The 18,314-nt window shown below is 33.6% G+C and overlaps 1 protein-coding gene across 19 annotated transcripts in view; it reads right to left on the reverse strand.

Moving 5' to 3' along the window:
- Positions 1 to 18,314, reverse strand: part of RBM26 (RNA binding motif protein 26) — a 113,988-nt gene that overhangs the window by 78,261 nt on the left and 17,413 nt on the right. For 13 of the 19 annotated variants that reach the window (XR_471536.3, XR_008913949.1, XR_008913948.1 and 10 more), the window contains exons 2-6: positions 10,041 to 10,159; positions 9,565 to 9,701; positions 8,674 to 8,970; positions 4,506 to 4,594; positions 2,388 to 2,605 (exon numbers count right to left, since the gene is read on the reverse strand). Coding sequence is in view for 13 of the 19 variants with exons in the window: in XM_056807216.1 (XP_056663194.1) it covers positions 2,388 to 2,605; positions 4,506 to 4,594; positions 8,674 to 8,970; positions 9,565 to 9,701; positions 10,041 to 10,159 (860 nt within the window). In the remaining 6 variants the exon portion in view is untranslated. The remainder of the gene's footprint in view (positions 1 to 2,387; positions 2,606 to 4,505; positions 4,595 to 8,673; positions 8,971 to 9,564; positions 9,702 to 10,040; positions 10,160 to 18,314) is intronic. The other 6 variants (XM_056807218.1, XM_056807215.1, XM_007501491.3 and 3 more) reach the window with 2 other exon arrangements.

Below are 18,314 nucleotides of genomic sequence, written 5' to 3' on the forward strand. Positions count from 1 at the left end.
AATATCTCATTTTATCCTCAGGAAAACCCTGGAGATTAACTATTAGCATAAATATTGTCAAAGATGAGGAAACTGAGGCACAGATTTAAGTGACTTGCCCAGTGTCACACAGTTAGTGTCTGAGGTCAGATCTGACCTCGGGTCTTCTTGATTCCAAGTCCAATATTTGATTTGATTCACCACTTACCTGCCCTATGAAGGATGCAAACAGGAATTAAGGTTTTTGCAACACAAAAAAAGGAATTATTTTTAGTGATTTTTTAAAAAAATATTTTCTTAAAAAGCTTTGTTTCAAAGTTATCCAACAGGGTAGCCATTGGAGATTTTACATTAACTTTATCATGTATTTGCTGAGTTATTAATTTATTCAACATCAATTTGACAAACATTTTATTTCTTAAGAGAGAACCAAAACATGGTGCAAAGGAAAGAAGACTGGATTTGGAGTCAAAGGACAATAATTCAAACCCTAACTCAACTATTTAACATCTCATAATCCAGACAAAGATGGATGACCTCCCTAGGTCTGTTTTTTCATCAGTAAAATAATAAGACTGAATGAACAAGATCCTCTTTGAGTATCCTTCCAGGCCTAAATACTATGAGCTTATAAATGTTTGCTAAATGCAAAACACAGTTACTAGATAGATTCTAAGTAAATATAAATAAGGGTTGTTGCCCATAAATATCCAAACTAGCTATTTTAACTCAGGACAAGAATTGCATATTTTATTTTATTATTTTTTTTTTAGGATATGGAAATAACTTTATTATACAGAAATTTTCTTTATAATGTGATCAATCCAGTAAAAGTGAAAACTCATTACAACAAATACAATAGCCACCTCTGTGAAGAATTGCATATTTTAAAAGAAAGTACAATAGAGAAAAAAATACCAAGTATTCCAAGTTGTTTTATTTGTCACTATTCCACTCTCACTCAAAACTAAATGAAAATAAGGGACAGCTATGGATATGGCTCTCAATGGATTGAGAGCCAAACTTAAGAGACAGGAGGTCCTGGGTTCAAATATGACCTCAGACACTTCCTGCCAGTGTGTCCCATGGGCAAGCCACTTAACTCCCATTGCCTAAGCCTTTACCTCTTTTGCCTTAGAACTAGTTCAAAATACTGAATGATTCTAAGGTGTAAGGTATGGGTTTAAATGAAAAAGTAAATGGCAAGTAAAGATGAATGAAAGATAAAAAAAGAGGACAAGAAAGGAAATATTTCCTATGTAATTTGAACAAGCTGCCCCCTCAAAAAATACTTTTACAGATAAAGTGAAAGGGAGTAAAAAACAGAGGTAATTTCATAACTAATCCCTTTTGTTTTGCTGCTCTATGCATCTTTAAATCACTCTTCATCCTTCTTTAAAAGGCACTGAAGTAGGCTTATAATAAAGTCATGGGGTAAAAGAGAATACTCCAAAAAGAACAGAAAGGCAGTGCCAAGTCAACAGCAAAGAACGAAAAAAAGCTCAGAAGTGTATAACAGGGACAAAAATAAAGTCAACAGTGGATTATACCAATCATGCTTTTCCATTATTTTGTTTTTGTCCTCCCTTCAACAAGGTATATTGGGAATTACATTCACTGAGCACATAAATGACACTCAGTTAAAAAACAAACTGAAGGCTTTATTAATGTAGAATCAATAGAGAAAAAAACATGCTTACTGTCTCGACATAAATCAAATATTAAATTAACATAAACTATACTGTCAGATTAAAGTTAAACTACTAAAAAGGAGAATAGCTAACTGAAGTTTTGGGTTTTTTTTTAAAACCTATACTTTATGTCTTAGATTGTACTAAATATCAATTGGAAGGCAGAAGGAGATTAAGGGATTTTACCAATTAAGGTAAAGAGACTTGCCCAGGGTCATTCAGTGTAAGAATTAAATTATGTCCAGTAACTCCAAGTATTATATTTTATGAAGTTTATTAATAATCACTTGAAGTAGAAAGAAAATAAGCTAAAAGAAATAGAAGTTCAAACCTAATTATCTAATAAAAACAAGAACACGTAAGTTTTCCTGCCTGTCTAAAGCCCACTTCTTCAGCTGCAATCAAGGGAAAAGAGAGCAAGGTGGGGCTACACAAAACTTATATCCTCCCAATGTTAGCAGGTAATGTGAGAAGGAACATGGAAAACTGGGAGAGAGTTTCTGGGGAGTGGATCCTAATTATACAACCACAACAGCTAGGAAGTATCTGAGGCCAGTTTTGTACCCAGGAACTCCCATCTCTAGGCTTGGCTCTCAACATAATGGGGCAACTTACTGTCCCACTAACTGAAGTTATGATAAAAATTTTAAATAAAATGCTAAGAAGGAATAGGGGGAAAGAGAGTAACAAAGAATGCCATTCATTATCTTTTCACACCTCTGCTTCGTGTTCGACTTCGGCTTCTAGTTCTGCTTCTGTCTCTATCTCTGTCTCGCAACCGCTCTTTACTCCAACTCCGACTGCGACTTCGACTATAACTTCGGCTCCGCCCTCTTCTTCTATTGTACCGGTCTCTATAGGAATCTCTTCGAGGTGGATTTCGGTCATAGTCTCTTTTTCGAGAACGATCATCTTTTTTCCTGTCATCACGGCTCCTAAAAATCAAATGATTATTTTTAGGGTCCTTGCAAATTCATACTACTAGAAACAAAAATTTCCAGTAAAAAATCTAAGCATTACAATCAATTCTCATATCCAAATCATTAGTCTTACAATCACAAAAACTAAGCAATCTTTAAAAAATGGAAAAAATAAAAATATTTTGCTTTGCTACTTACTCTATCTTCTTTCAAAGGGGAAAAGATACTTATAAAATCAATTTATAGATAAGGTTTTGATAATCCAAAAATAAAAGTTCAATAGTCTACATCTCCACATATAGAGTACCTGACTATCACATAAACAGAACTCTATAAGTGTTTTGTTGTTTTCCTTTTTCAAAGAAAGATATTGACACACTAAAAGGGGAGGGGTAGATTCATGCTAAGTGAAGTACCAGTTGAAAATTTGTAATAGAATATGAAATTCTAAGTAAATGTTATACAACATTCATATGGTTTCCTTAAAAGGAAAATTACAATTAGACTTGAAACTCATTTTTATAGTATTTAGGAAGCATTCATTCAATTATAAATAATACTCAAGCAATAAATAGCATAAAGGTATTATTTTCATTACTGATTTTTTAGTTGCACTGAAATATAAGACAAATATTCCTTCAAATTTCTGTTACTTAAGGTTATATCCCACTACCCACATTTAGAATATGATCAACTATTTTTTTAGTGACTATCCTAATTGGGAAGGGAAAAAAGTCATTCTATTCCTTCTAATGTATAATAGAACCCAACCTTGAAAATATTGAAGGTATTTATTGCCTAAAGGGAGTATAATGAAGACCTGATAGCTCCCTTGGGAGTTAGAAAATAGAATTTTAACAGATAATATCCCCTACTTGCCCATGCTGTGTTCTATGACTAAAAACTCTTCCAAATCCACTCAATATTTTAAAATTCTTTAAGAACCAGTTCAAATAGCAAAAAGAAGTCTTCCTTAGTCCTATCCAGTCATTCTATTAGACCTTAGTGCCTTCCTTTCATCTATTAAATAAGGCATATGGCCAGGTTGATCTTTTAAGACTGTTTCTACCTCTAAATCCTATAATTAACAAGAAGAAAAATGACTTTTTTCTCTGACCTAGAATAGCTCCTTTTATTTATCTTGCTTCTTATTATGGTTATTAAATATTCATCTTTAGCATAATTAATAATAATAATAACTAATGCTTACATAATACTTAATATGTGCCAGGCACTTTGCTAAAAACGATTTACAATTATTATTTCATTTGATTCTCCAAACAAACCTGGGAGGCAGGTGTTATTATTATCCCCATTTTTACAATGAGGAAACTGAGGCTAAAAGATTAAATTACTTTACTAACCACATAAGTAGTATCTGAGGCTAGATTTGAAGTCAGGTCTTTTTTTTTTTTAAATAACCCTTACCTTCCATCTTAGAATTAATACTGCATATTGCCCAGGGTCACATAGCCAAGATGTGTCTGATGCCACATTTGAACCCAGGACCTCCCATCTCTGGGCCTGGCTCTCAATCCACTGAGCCACCAACTGGCCCCTCAGGTCTTTCTTAATTCCAGGTTTGACACTTTATGCACTGCATTACCTAGTTGCCACTATTAGACAGATATAGCTGTCTGTATATAAGACCCTTCATGATGGCAAAGATCATGTCTAAATTATCTCTATATTTTCCCTTAGCCCTGAAATAATGCTATGCAGTTAATCTGTGCCTTATAAACTCTAAGGGAAGTAACAAATGAATAGATAGTACAAAGCTAAAAGATCTTTACTAGATCATATAAAAAGAAGTCCCAGATCAGTAACCAATAGTTACACTTCCAATCACTAAATCCTATATAAAAAGCTAACCTAAGTCTAAAATAAGCATTAAAAAAACTTAAGAATTCATCACCTATTTTCTCTGTACCGGGAACTTGACTGGGGAGGACTATGATTTAACCTTCTAGAAAATTTCTTCTCTCGTTCTTCCTCCTTTGTAATCTGCAGTTTAGGAAAGAAATTTTTAAAAAGTATATTGAGCAATGACGACTACTTACCCAGTTAAAATTTTAGTAGGTTAAATAACTTATGATTTTATGTATTTTACAATAAAAATTAAATTAAAATGTATAATTATCTATTGGGCATAATATTCAATTTAGTTCAGTTGGTTAAGAGGAAGTTTGAGTCAAAATGGATTAATATATCTAGAAAATAAACTCAAACACATCCTAAAGGATGTTTCATAAAGTGAAGACATTTTTTAAAATAATCAAAAAAGCTTTTATTTCATTTCTTCAAAAAGCACGTAGATATATGTACACTTAGACTTAATAATTTGAATTCATTAAAACCATACAGGGAAATGGAAGAATAAGTTAGTATTTTAATTGGACTATCATAAAAAGAGCATTTTGGCAAGACAGAAAAAAACTCAAAATGAAGTAGTCCTAGTCTAACATCAGATAGCACTATGATGTTCCTCCCTCTCCTCCCAACAGTTTATCCTCTTGCTGGCTTTCATATTATGGTACAATTTAAAAAAAAAAATCCTCAAATAAGACTCAAATGGGCTACTCTTTCTTTAACCCTTACTCTTTTTTTTCCTCTTAACACTTGGTTTTCTCTAAATACCTCCACTCTGACTCTCCAAGACTCCTCATTGCTCTTTCCATACAATTCCATTTAGGTTTTAAATTATAGCTCCACATTATATTGATGTCATCTAACACTGGGATGCCACTCTACTATCAGGCTTTATTCCTTTACTCTACTACATCTCATTTCTTTCCCCAGAAAGCATTATAAGGAGAGGTAGGGGAAGTAGTATGCAGTGGAGAGGGAAGAAAAAAGGCTCTCTTTAGGAGAGGGAAGAAGGCTAAATAAGAATTTATTGGGAACATAGATAAAGAGTACTACATAAATCAATCAACAAATATCTACTTGAATATTACTATACACCAGGCTACAAAGGTCAAAGATGAAGAAAAGATAAGTCTTATTGGTCAAATTAAAAAGACAGCTGAAGCAAAACCAATATAATAAAAGGGGAGGTTAACTGTCCCTTAATTTATATGTGGTAAAGTAGGTAGAGGCATTCTTATAGAAGTGTGGTAGTCAAGAAGAAGACAATTAAAATAGAAACTATAGGCATACAGAATTTAGCTTATTTCTGTTCAACATTCCTCTTTTTCTCTAAAAGTGGCTTATTTTGCCAATCATTTTACAAAAAATGAGGGAACTTGAAAATCCACAGGTTCAACTCTAAAAGAACTAGTACTATTATCATTTTTCTAAAATTAAAATTCTTTTTAAGAAAATTATTTAAAAGGCTACATTCTTTTTTTTTTAAACTAAGATAATTCTTCATGTTGGACAAGGGAAATTTAGGTTTACATATATATGTGTGTGTGTGTGTGTATTTAAAGCCGAATTCCAGGATTGTAACTTAAAAAAAAAAAAACTTGGCTTTAAAATATAATTTTACTTATGTAATTTTAAATTGTTAAAAAAAATTTCCCTTTGTCTAAAATTATGATCAACTTGAAGTCTTTGAAGAAAAAAATATATAACTCAAAACTAGTTTATTTTTTACAGTTACAAGCTAGTTATATGCCATATTATTTTTCTTAGAACTCATGGCACTTAGAAATTATCATCATTTTGCAATCAAAGTATCTAAATAATTTTCAATCCATTATTTTTAAGATTCTATTAAACTTCTCCAGCAAAGGATAGTTTTTAACCTTTCTTTCTCAGGCACCATATTTTTAAAATCTTAACTTCTTCAAATAAATACTAAACCATCAAAAATGAACTTTTCATTTTCTAATTTTTTTAAACTTATATATATAATCTTCACCTCTGTCCTTCTGCATAATTTTTAATCTCCAACATATTTGAATATATGAAAAAAAATCTTACAAACAAGCAAAGTTACCCATAGAGCCCACCTAAATCTATCTTCCCTTTCTTTATGACTCAAAGCCTCACTCGAGATCATTTAGATCAGTAACTTTTAGAAAGCAACTTCCATGGAGAATTTCTATTGCTCATACCAAAAACAATTCATAATGATTAGCCCAGATGGCCAACTGACATTGACACCCTCAAAATGCAACATAAAAAGACCAGGGCTCCAAGTCAAATAACAGCCAAAAAGTTGGTGATGAAGTAGCAACTGATACATCAATAGTTCAGATAAAGTAACTAACAGTTTTGGCATACAATTTTACAGAAAGAACACGGCACTCTCAAAACATGGCTATGTCATCAAACTGTGGTCAGAGATCTCAAGTATAACATCAATGGGGTTTTCACTGACCCCTTAAATCTGCATCTGATTTCTTGATATAATCATCTCATTTCTCTCCCTAACCTCAAAGTGCCGAAAGCATCCCTTAGTGTGAATACATGGCATGATGATTCATAGGAGGAATCTCTGAATACAGATTCAGAGGAACCAAATCAACATTTTGGCAAGAAACCAGACCTAAGTACTGTTTCTTTCTTTTACCCATACTTCATCTCCTGCCAGAGCACACATTTATCTATATGAACTGGCATTGATCTATTTCATCTACTTGTGTACAGTGATATGCCTGTGTTCCTCCAATTCTTGAACCAATACTAAGGTGAAGTCAGACTCAAAGGCCATCAATTTTTGTGTGTGACTAACACAGGTAATTTTCTGATATGAAGGCAGACTAGAAGGGTCACACATAGATGTTGCTTGAATATAAAGGTTCAGAAGACACTAGAGCTAAAGATGGATATATCATTCAAGTAAAATAAAAAACTTGAAGTTGATGTTGCTTAGAAAGCTGAAAGGAAGACTAATACAATCCCTTTCACACTTAAGATTTGGGTCAAACAGGGACCCAGAAAGAATAAGTATCAATATTCCTCATGGCACCCCATTCAATAGAAGCAACCTTGGTTAGTTATACCTTGGGAATTCTACCACAATTGCTATTTTAAAATGGGAATTTTATTTTAAATGGGAATTTAATGACCAATTTTTAAAATTATGGTCTACAGTCATGTGTTTCAATTCCAACCATAGAAATAATCAAATCTTCTTTAGTACTGAAAACTTTCAATAAACATGCTAGCATTTTCAACTATTTAGTTTTTACAATTAGTGATTAACTACCTTAGACCCTTAACTGACTCCTTGAGATACCAAGTATTTTCATGCTCTTCTTAGATAAACTTTATAACCTGCAAGGGTCAAGATTACAAAAAGTATGCTACTGCATTTTTGATACAAATGTAAATGAAATCAATAATGGTTGACTAGTTAACCCAAGTTTCAAGAATTATGACTACAGTTGTCTAATTAAAAGTATGAATCTCTTACATGGCACAGCAAATGATTTACCTGCTTGAACACAACTAGTGATGGGAAGCTTACAGAGAAGTCTATTTCCTTACTTAACAGCTCTATCTGTTAAGTGTTTCTTTATGATGTGCCAAATGTAACTCCCTATAAATTCTACCTTTTGTTGCTTAGTTCTGTGCCCTGGAACAACATAATCTATCTTCTACATGAAAGCCCTTCAAAATATTTACATAGGTATCATGTCCCACTCAGTCTTTTTTTTCCTTCCAGCTTCATGTCATCTGCAAACTTGATAAGCACATCACCAATGTCTTCATCCAAGTCACTGACAAAAATGTTGAATAGAACAGGGCAGAAGACAAAGCTCTTTAGAAAGTCACTAAGTAAGACTTCCCCTTTCAGGTTCATGACAATCAATTAATCAAAAAACATTTGGGTCCAGTCATTCAACCAGTTATGAATCCACCTAACTGTACTCTCATTCAAATAATATTTCTCCATCTTGGCTATAAGGATACTATGAGGAACTTAATCAAATGCCTTGCTGAAATCCAGGTATAATATATTTTCTATAGCATTCTCATTATCCTATAACCTAGTCAAAAAAGAAATGAGGTTAGTGGAGTATCACTTAAATGCTGGTTTGTATAGTGATCACTACTTCTCTAAGAGTTCTCAAACCATCTGTTTAATAAATCCATTCTATAATTTTGCCTGGGATGAACATGAAGCTCACCGGTCTGTAGTTTGTGGAATCCACCTTCTTCCCCTTTTTGAAAATTGGGACATTTGCCCGTCTCCAGTCCCGCGGCACCTCTCCCGTTCTCCACGATTCATCAAAGATCACCGACAGCGGTTCAGCGATCACATCTGTGAGTTCTTTCAGCACCCTAGGGTGTAATTCGTCCAGGCCAGGAGACTTGAACTCATTTAGAGTCGCTAGGTGCTCTCTCACTATCTCCTCACCTATCTTTGGCTCCAAATCCCTTTTAACCATGTTTGTTCTATCCTTTCCAGTCTGAAGATCATTCTCCTTGACAGAGAAGATGGAAGCAAAATAGCAGTTGAGTAGTCCCACTTTCTCTCTGTCGTCATTAATATTATACCCTCCACCCCAAATAAGGGGCATACCCACTATCTTGTTACCCTTCTTTCTCCCAATTATTTCTTTAAAAATCTAATAACATAGTTCTGACTGAACACAGATGATAGCAGAATTTCCATGAATTACTACTACTGCCACTGCAATCCTCAAACACTAATAAGTGGCTATTAGAATTCTAGTGTTAAATGGCAGCAGTAAATAAAATGGAGAAATCCTAAAAAATGAAACAGTATTTTTTCAGTATTATTCAGTGATCCTTTAAAGTATGAAATTAAGTATGAAATTAAATGAGTCTGATATTAAGCCTGACTTTTTGGCTCTTTTACTAAAAAGAGATGTTTTCATTACATGCATCTAAAAACACTGCAGAGTAAAGATATTTGGCAAATCTGATCCTACAATAATAATGACACAACTATTAGCCTCCAAAACAACAATATATGGCAAATATAATTATATAATTCAATGCTGATGTCATATGGACAACTTAAACAGCTTGTAAGATATGACCCAAATTCCTACCTCGTCCTTTTTTATATCTTTTTCTTGGTGTTGAAAAAATTCTACCTTTAGACTTCCTGATGATGGTTGTTCAGGTGGAGGTAGGTAGCTCTTCGTATTCACAGCATCAAAAAGTTTTTCTACAAATATCTGCGTCTCTAAAAAAGAGAAATTAGAAAACCTACAAGTTAAGAGACACTTCTAAGAAATTAATTATCCATTATTACAGAGGAATAAATTGATTGTGCCAGCACTGACAATGCTTTTGTAGTCTCAGCAATTTTCTTACAAAACTAATAAAAAAGAGCAAGTTAAAAAAAGAATGTTGGCATGACAATATGGCCTAGTCTTTCACATTATATAGATGATAATATGGCCTACTATTTCAAGTTAGCACAATGGGGATATGATAAAAGTAGTGCTTTCACTTGCTGCTAGTTAAAATTATATTCTATCTATATTTTCATGTGATTACAATAGAGATAATTCCCACTTACCCTTCTGAAGAAATACATCCAGTTGATCAATACATAATGCCTTCAGCTCTTTTTCACTTTTATCCTTTTTTACCAAAGCAAGGACATATTTAGCTAGAGCTGATGGGTCAGCATCACAGCTAAAAGTAAAAAAGAATTTTTAATATAAGTATGTGAATAAAAATATCAGCAAACATAAAACTCAATTACATATACAACAATGTGCTTATCATTCAATTATGAGTATGAATGAGTGGAAGTTAGTATATAAAATATTAGTCTTCCTGTTTCCTTTGATATGCTTTCAGAATGTTATATATCTAACATGAATCTGAGTATATAATCAAAACAGAAAATTATTAAGGAAGTCCTTAGTCAACAAACACTTAAAAAGAGTATTAATACACATATGAAGACAGCAGGAAGATTCATTATTAGAAAGTAGTTCCATACTAACAAAAACAAGTCAAAGCCCTGTGACATCATTCCTGAGAACTCTCATGTAAAAATCTCTCTCATACTGAGGCCCCAACATATCTATAACTTAACCTTAAAGAGTTGTCTGAGGCTTAAATCGTAATCTGTATATAGCACACAATGCAGGTAGAATTTAAAGCCATATCTTCCTGATTCTAAGTCCAGAACTCTATCCAACGTGGTACATGTCACAAATAGAAATAACTATAAGATTAATAGCATAAAGAGCCAATACAAAGCAAAGTTTGTGGGGTTTTTTAATTATGTATAAGAAAAGCCTAGATTACTATTTTTTAAGTGTCTTACAAGAACAGGATAAAAACCTGATTATGGATTTATAGAAAGGTGAGATAGTCATATTGTACTATAAATCTTCTATACAATGGAATATGGAATGGTTTCTGGTCACAGCCAAACCCAAAAGATGAAATCATCATTCTCTATTGGTGTTGTCAGTGCTGGGAATTCTGGACTGATAGTCAACAGGGAACACAAGACATTCAAAACATAAAGTTCAAACCTACTCTTTGCCTTCTACCAAAAGGAGGTAGACAAGCAAAGCACAAACAATATGGGAAAAGGAGGGCACCTACAAACATTAAACCACTACAAACAAGATATCTCACTGCAAGAATGTCCCCTTCTCTCCCTTTCCTATATTTGCTTCATTCTATGACCAAAGAAACTCTAGCAAACCCAAATTTAGAAATACTGGCAAAATATAACCCCAAACAGAGGCTGTACCTATTCCCTTCCCTAGTCTATAGTAGTCAGCCACTAATTGGCAAATGTGATAAATAATAGTAACAGCTAATTTTTATATAATCATCCCTCGCCATATTGCAGCTCATTTATCATGGCTTCACCGTAGCATGGGTGTTTTGTCTTTTTTTAATGTAATTCTGTATCGCAGTTTTTGCTATTTCGTGGGATTCTACAGATGACTACTGTACTGTACACAATGGAAATGCAGTACACCACTACCACTTGCACAAGTTTGCCAATGTGAGATTGTACACAGCACACTATTGGCTGATGTAACAAAAGGCAACCAAACACAGCACTATGTTCTATATCCTGGGCACTGACTGGCTTAGTGACAGTAGCATTAAGAAGACTGTGAAAAAGGTTTATAGGAGAGTGGAAAGGTTTTATGAAGCCTTAAAATATATATAAATAATAACACTGCTACTTCACAGATTTTCATCTATTGTAGGGGTCTCTGAAATTCCCATGATAGGTGAGGGATTACTGTGTTTCTTTATAATTTTATTAGGTACTTTATTTAGTTAACTCATTTAAATGGTACTACTGAGGTGCCCTAGTATTTATTAATGTCATGTCTAAATTAAGTAAATTTTCAAAGCACACCTTACTAAACTCTAGAGAACAGGTTTCTAAGTTAAATTTTATCAAAGCAGTCAAGTAGCTTGCTAGAATATATACAAAGCTTCAATTAATATTCATTAAATCCAAAGGAGAAATGTAAAGTTTTATATGATGTCCAACAGTTAAAAGTTTCATGAAGGTGGCATTTGAATTCTCACATATCTTTTATTTACTTTTTTAAACCCTTTACCTTCCGTCTTGGAGTCAATACTGTGTATTGGCTCCAAGGCAGAAGAGTGGTAAGGGCTAGGCAATGGGGGTCAAGTGATTTGCCCAGGGTCACACAGCTAGGAAGTGACTGAGGCCAGATTTAAACCTAGGACCCTCCCGTCTCTAGGCCTGGCTCTCAATCCACTGAGCCACCCAGCTGCCCCCTCTTACATATCGTTTAAAGCACCATTCAATCTTAATTCCAAGAGGACCAAAAATGAAGAATGCTATCTGTCTCCTGAAAGAATATATAGACATATGCAGAATGAAGCCCATTAGTGGACATAACTAATATGGAAATTCATTTTTCTTGATTATGTTTCTTTACTACAAGTTTTGTTTTTGGTTCCCTACCCTCTGTGGAGAGGTAAAGGAAGGGAGGGATGAGAGCAAATGCATAAAAAAACAGTAAGTAGTGCACTTTGGCTTAATCAAAGATTTTGTGAGGGTAATTTAAGAATAGAAAGGTACATCTCAGTTTACAGAGAGCCTTGAATGACAGGTTAAGCAATTTGTACTTTACAAGAGAGACAATGTGTCATTAAAGAGATTTTAATCAAAGGAGTGAACTCTAAGAAAGTTATTGTGAGAGCATAAGACCAGATTGGACAGGATACAGAGTACAAGTTTAAAAAGACACTTGTTAGAAGGCTACTACAATAGTTCAAAGTAGTAAGAAATTGATCTCATGTAGTAGCAGTGGAAAGAGAAGTCAGTGAGAAATATGGAAAGGATCTGAGAAGTGATAAGATATGCAAGATAGAAAGTAAAAAGAAAACCTTCACTGAAAGTTTTCAGATTGGTCTTAAATGTCCTTTTAAGTTTCCATAACTTTTTCATTATTTGTTCAGGGTGAAAGTTAACATTTCTAGAACTTTCCTATGAAAATTCTGACATCCTATAAGAATAGTTTTGCTCCAATATTCCATTATTCTTTCTATATTTGCCAGTAACATTTGTTTCAGAAATTTAGAGATGAAGCCAGGAGAAAAGAGATATTTTATTACCACTACCATCACTGATTTAAAATGGAATGATATAGGAAATATAAGTACATCAATATTTATTTTGCTAAACTACTCCAAGGTCTCCTCTTTTCACTTGCTGCAGTAGCTAAGTCTCATGCAATCCTTATTTTCTATCTTGGTTTTGAACTCTTTTTTGGTGACTAGTTTTCATTTAAAATTTCCTAAAAGAATATCTAAACTGTTGAAATTTCTTATCTTAATGAGTTGTTTTTTGTTTGGCTTATTCCAGTTTTCAGGAATTCAGGTCTTGAATCAGTGTCTTTCACCATCTCTTCAATTTTTCAATGACAGTCTTTCCTCCCAGCTTTTCTATTCTGTATTTCATTTTATTTCTTCCAAGGACTCTTTACAGTCACTGGGGCCAAGGCGTTTTTTTTTTTTCAAGGCACTACCTGTCTTCTTGTAGGTTCATTATTCTCTTCCAGACGATATATCCCTAGGTCTTCTCTCATGCCAATTTATTTCCTCATGTTATTCAGTTTTACTTGTATGAATGTTATATGTGTTTGGAGGGAGAGGAAGAGGGTACTGAGTTTAGAAGATGGACCTGAATTAAGCTCCAAAACTGAATGATGTAAGCAAGGTCTGCCTGATATTGCCAAAGTTCATCCTTCTGTCAAAGGACCCTGTGGCTAATCCAAGTGCTAAGTTCTGGCTGGGGACTCCTTCTTATTACAATGCTCCAGGCCTTCTCTCTGCTACAGGCTCTGCCTGAAGTCCTTTCCCCTTGCTTCTGGGGCTCAGATGCTACTCTCATGCCAGGTTCCTACTGGCACAGGTTTTGGAACAGATCAGTCTAGATTTTTACTTCAGGCTTTTTGCTGGGCTTCAGCCACCAATCCTGACCTGGAACATCGCAAGGCTGTTCTCTCTGCCAGGATGGTGCTTGGGTTTGGGCCAGCCTTAGGCTGTTTGGCTCAGGTCTAGAGTGCTGTGCTGGCCCTGCTCAGAACAGCCATCCCTTGAGCTGGCCTTAAGCAGTCAATTACTTATTTGGGGAAGGCTAAGGATGGCAAAGAATAGAGGGCAAAATCCAACCAGAACCCTCCCCTTTCATCCAAGGGCCTCAGAGAAGGCTCGATCTGGGCTGGAAATAGTTACTATGAAGCTCAAAGAATGTTAAAACTGACTAAGAAGGCTCCTCTATCCTTTACCTGCAACCTGCTATAGTTCATCTATCTGAGGATCTCTGCAGGACACTAGGGATTCTGCTATGAAGTCTTTGGCTAGGTGAGGAAGTCCAGAGATGATTCTTTCTCTCGGTAGTGTGGTATAACTCTGAAGTCCTAGCAGCCACAATCTTCCCACAAAATGTATTTAAACAATTTAGTTTTGTTATATCAACTGTTTTCCAAATACAGCACAACCAAGTTACACCTCCTCCAAATAATCATGACTTGGGTTTTTAAATGGACAGTCATGGGAAAGAATTTGATGTAGATTTTCAATCTACTATTGAAAATATATGTTAATCATATCATTCCATACTTACAAAATTAATAAAAATAATCATTGCTTCCAAGTATATAAAATGAAAACTCAAAAGTTATTGCAAATATAAGTGTATACTAATAGGAAAGATGACTAAGAGAGCCCAAAGGAAAAAGGAATTCCCATAGATGAGAGATTCTTAACTTTTTCACATCACAGAACCTTTGACGCTGATAAGTCCTTTGCTCTTCTCAGAATGTTTTTAAATGTATAAAATAAAATGTACAAATTTACAAAGGAAACCAATTATATTTCAACAGTTAACAAAATATTATTTCTAAATTCATAGGCTTCAGATCAAGAACCTCTGCTACAGATGAAAGTCTTCCAGACTTACTTGAATATATAACAATATCATTTTGCTTCAAGTTGCAGAATTCTACTGAGCCTTTTAAGTGAGATACATAATCACTCTCTTGAATCTAACTATCCAGGCAGAGTTTTGGAAAAAAGTAGATGATGAAAATCTTTTGTCTAGACTGGACAGGTAGTTTTTGGAGCTAGTTCATTATTATTTTTAGACAATGGGCTGGGCCGATAAATGAAGAGAATCAAGAGAAAATGCAGTTATGGAAGACCCCAAATTTACCTTAAAACAAAAAACTAGTTCTCTGGACAAGGAATAATAGGATAGGTCACTTAAGAGTCAGCCTACAATTAAGACTCCTCATTTACTGGCTCAGTCTCCATTCCAAAATATGAAAGAAATGAGCTGTTTAATATCCTACAATCTGCAGTTTCCCAGTAACCTTTTCAATTACCAGTTATAAGAGAAAATAAGTACAGTTAAATAAATATATATGCTTCATGTATCCTATATATCCTAATCTCTAAGCTAAAAGTCCAACTTCTTCAGTCTTTCTTGGAAGTTGCACAAAAATGAGTTAGGAAAGCAGTCAAAAGTATCTACATGCTAGTCCCACTTCTCACATTAACCGTGTGACCAGGAGTTAATAGTTACCATCTGTTCTTTCAACTATATTATGTTGACCTCTGGTTCTTTCAACTTTTCTATTGCTTCCTCTTCTTTTAAAGGTTAAGACAGAAACTTTTCCTTGATCCCTGGGTTTCTTAGTCCAAGCGTGGAGAACATATATTCTATTCTCACTTAAGATGTTTTAAATATTTAGAGCTTTGGTTACATACTTTACTTCTAGTTCAAAATTTGCTTCAAAAGTTCCTTTCACATTGACAATTTGCATATTAACATAAGCATACTAGTTAAAGGATCTACTACCCAAGACGCCTACTATATAATAATCTACTTTCTCCTACTTCTTAAATAACTCTGCAATATAGGTCAAAATCTATTAAAACAAAATAATTACTTTCGTATGTATTTTCTACAACAAATAATTATTTTTCTATTCAAGGAAATATCAGGTACTAACTCACTATTTCCAAAATGTCATACCACCTCAAATAGTATGTCCCAGAGGCATTCATGAATATCACAGGTTTTTTCCACTACTCTGACAATTTCTTACCAGGAATAAAAAGATGGTGATCACAGTGATAATGATGAAGCAGTAACAGGGCAATGGTTGCTTTCTTATATATTTTTGTGTTGAGTTTAGAGTATGAATGGAGGGCTAAGTTTAATAAAAATTATCCCAATAAGTTCACAATAACTGCAATTCAAAATGGAACATTTCTCTAACTTACTGCCTAAATTAATTGGCAGATTTTTTACTATAAATGATCAAACTCTGAAGGGAATCTAGACAAAATTAACAAAATTCATTTGGAGTAAATCATCTAAAATGATTTTTTAAAGGTACAAATGAAGAAAAACAGCACACTTCCAGATGAAAGAGAAAATCACATTAGTAGAACAGAACATATTAAAAAAATTTAATATATTAAACTCAACTAAATGTATGATAAACCAGTAAACAAAAATCCTCTAGGAAAGAAATCTCTATTTGATAAAAATTGCTTGAAAAAGTGAGAAAGTAGTCTTGTAATCAGATTTAGGCAAATAATTTATATCATATCCCACAAATTCAAAATGGATACATTACCTTAATATGTTATAGCCTATACCTTAAATTAGAAAATAACCAGATGAATGTCTTTCATAGCTATGGTTGGGAGGTGAATTTTTAACCGAACAGAATTTAGGCAACTGCAAAAGGTAAAATAGTTTATTTGAATTGTAGGTAGCTAAAAATAAGATACTAAAAAGAATTAAAAGAAAAAAGAACTAAAAACAAAATTAAAAGAAAAATGTTTACACAAATTCAGAAAAGACAAAAAAAAAGACTATAACTAAGTTATTTCTAAACTAAAATTTACTTTTAATTTTTGATCCAGGCCCATTTTATTAACCTTCCAATGTTGATGTGGAACAACAATCATTCCCTCTTTTCTTTTTTTTTAAACCCTTACTTTCTGTCTTAGAATCAATACAGTTCCAAGGCAGAAGAGTGGTAAAGGCTAGGCAATAGGGGTTAAGTGACTTGCCCAGGTCACACAGTCAGGGAGTATGTGAGGCCCTATTTGAATCCAGGCCCTCCCATCTCTAGGTTTGGCTCTCTATCTACTGAGCACCTTGCTGCCTCTTAACTCTACTCTTAAAAAGCCATCTATAGAAACAGTGAGGTTGAATTTTTTGCCCTTGGCCATCCAGCTATTGTATGTCAGGAGCAGGGCTTGATGGCACAAGCCTCCAAAGCTAAGCCTCTAGCCATCATGCAACTCCACTTCATAATTATTTTTATTCACTTAAAGTTTTAAATATATACTAACTTTTAAAAACTAAACTTATTATAGAATTCACAATAAACTAAAATAAATTATTTTCACTTAAGTACTTGTTCCTAATAAAAAGTCTTTCTCCCACATCACAGGTTTTGCAATTTGAGCTTTTATTGAGAAATGAGATACATGATCATTATCCTAACTTTGCTTTAAAAAAAAAGAGGGCATTAAATATTGGGGGAAAAAAACCTTGGAAAATGTAAAAAAATATGAGTGCCAAGTATAATCTAAATTCAGAAAGACCAAGTAATAATAATACTTTTATAAGGTTTTTTTTGGTAATTCTTTTAAAGTTTGCAAAGTGCTTTAAATGTAAAAGCAAAATGCCTTTATATTATCTTATTTGAACTTCACTGTAACTCTCCCTTATCAGGTATGTACTCATATCATCCCTATTTTATAAATGAGAAAACTGAAATTTGGAGCAAAGGACAAATGACATATATATCAGAATCACATATATATAGCTATAAGTATCTGAGGTAGAATCTGAACAGAGGTCTTCCTTTTCTCTGCTAAGATCATCACACTACCATGTACACTTGATCCCAACACCTTTAGTATCTCTAGCAGATTGAAATGAGATGATGAGAAAATTCATCTTCCTTCTTTCTTTGCTCATATGTGAATTCACATATGAATGTGAAGTACTGATGTGAAGTACTGCATACCCTGGGAAAATATCTGTTGCTTAATTTTATTGAATTTCTGTTTCCTTCTTTTTTTACTCTGTTTAAAAAGCTGGATAATGGGGAGAAGGGTATTTCAGGGAGTGGTGATGACATAAAAACAAACAAAAAAATCAATTTTTAAAAATCAAGTCAAAATCTAACCATGTTATTTCCATCCATTTATTTGATTCTGCCCTCTTGCACCAGAGTAAGTTAAAATTTCTTCTCCTGAACATGACAGCTCTTAAAATACATTAAAAAAGCAA

Source organism: Monodelphis domestica, chromosome 8 (assembly GCF_027887165.1).
Source record: "Monodelphis domestica isolate mMonDom1 chromosome 8, mMonDom1.pri, whole genome shotgun sequence".
Lineage (NCBI taxonomy): Eukaryota > Metazoa > Chordata > Mammalia > Didelphimorphia > Didelphidae > Monodelphis > Monodelphis domestica.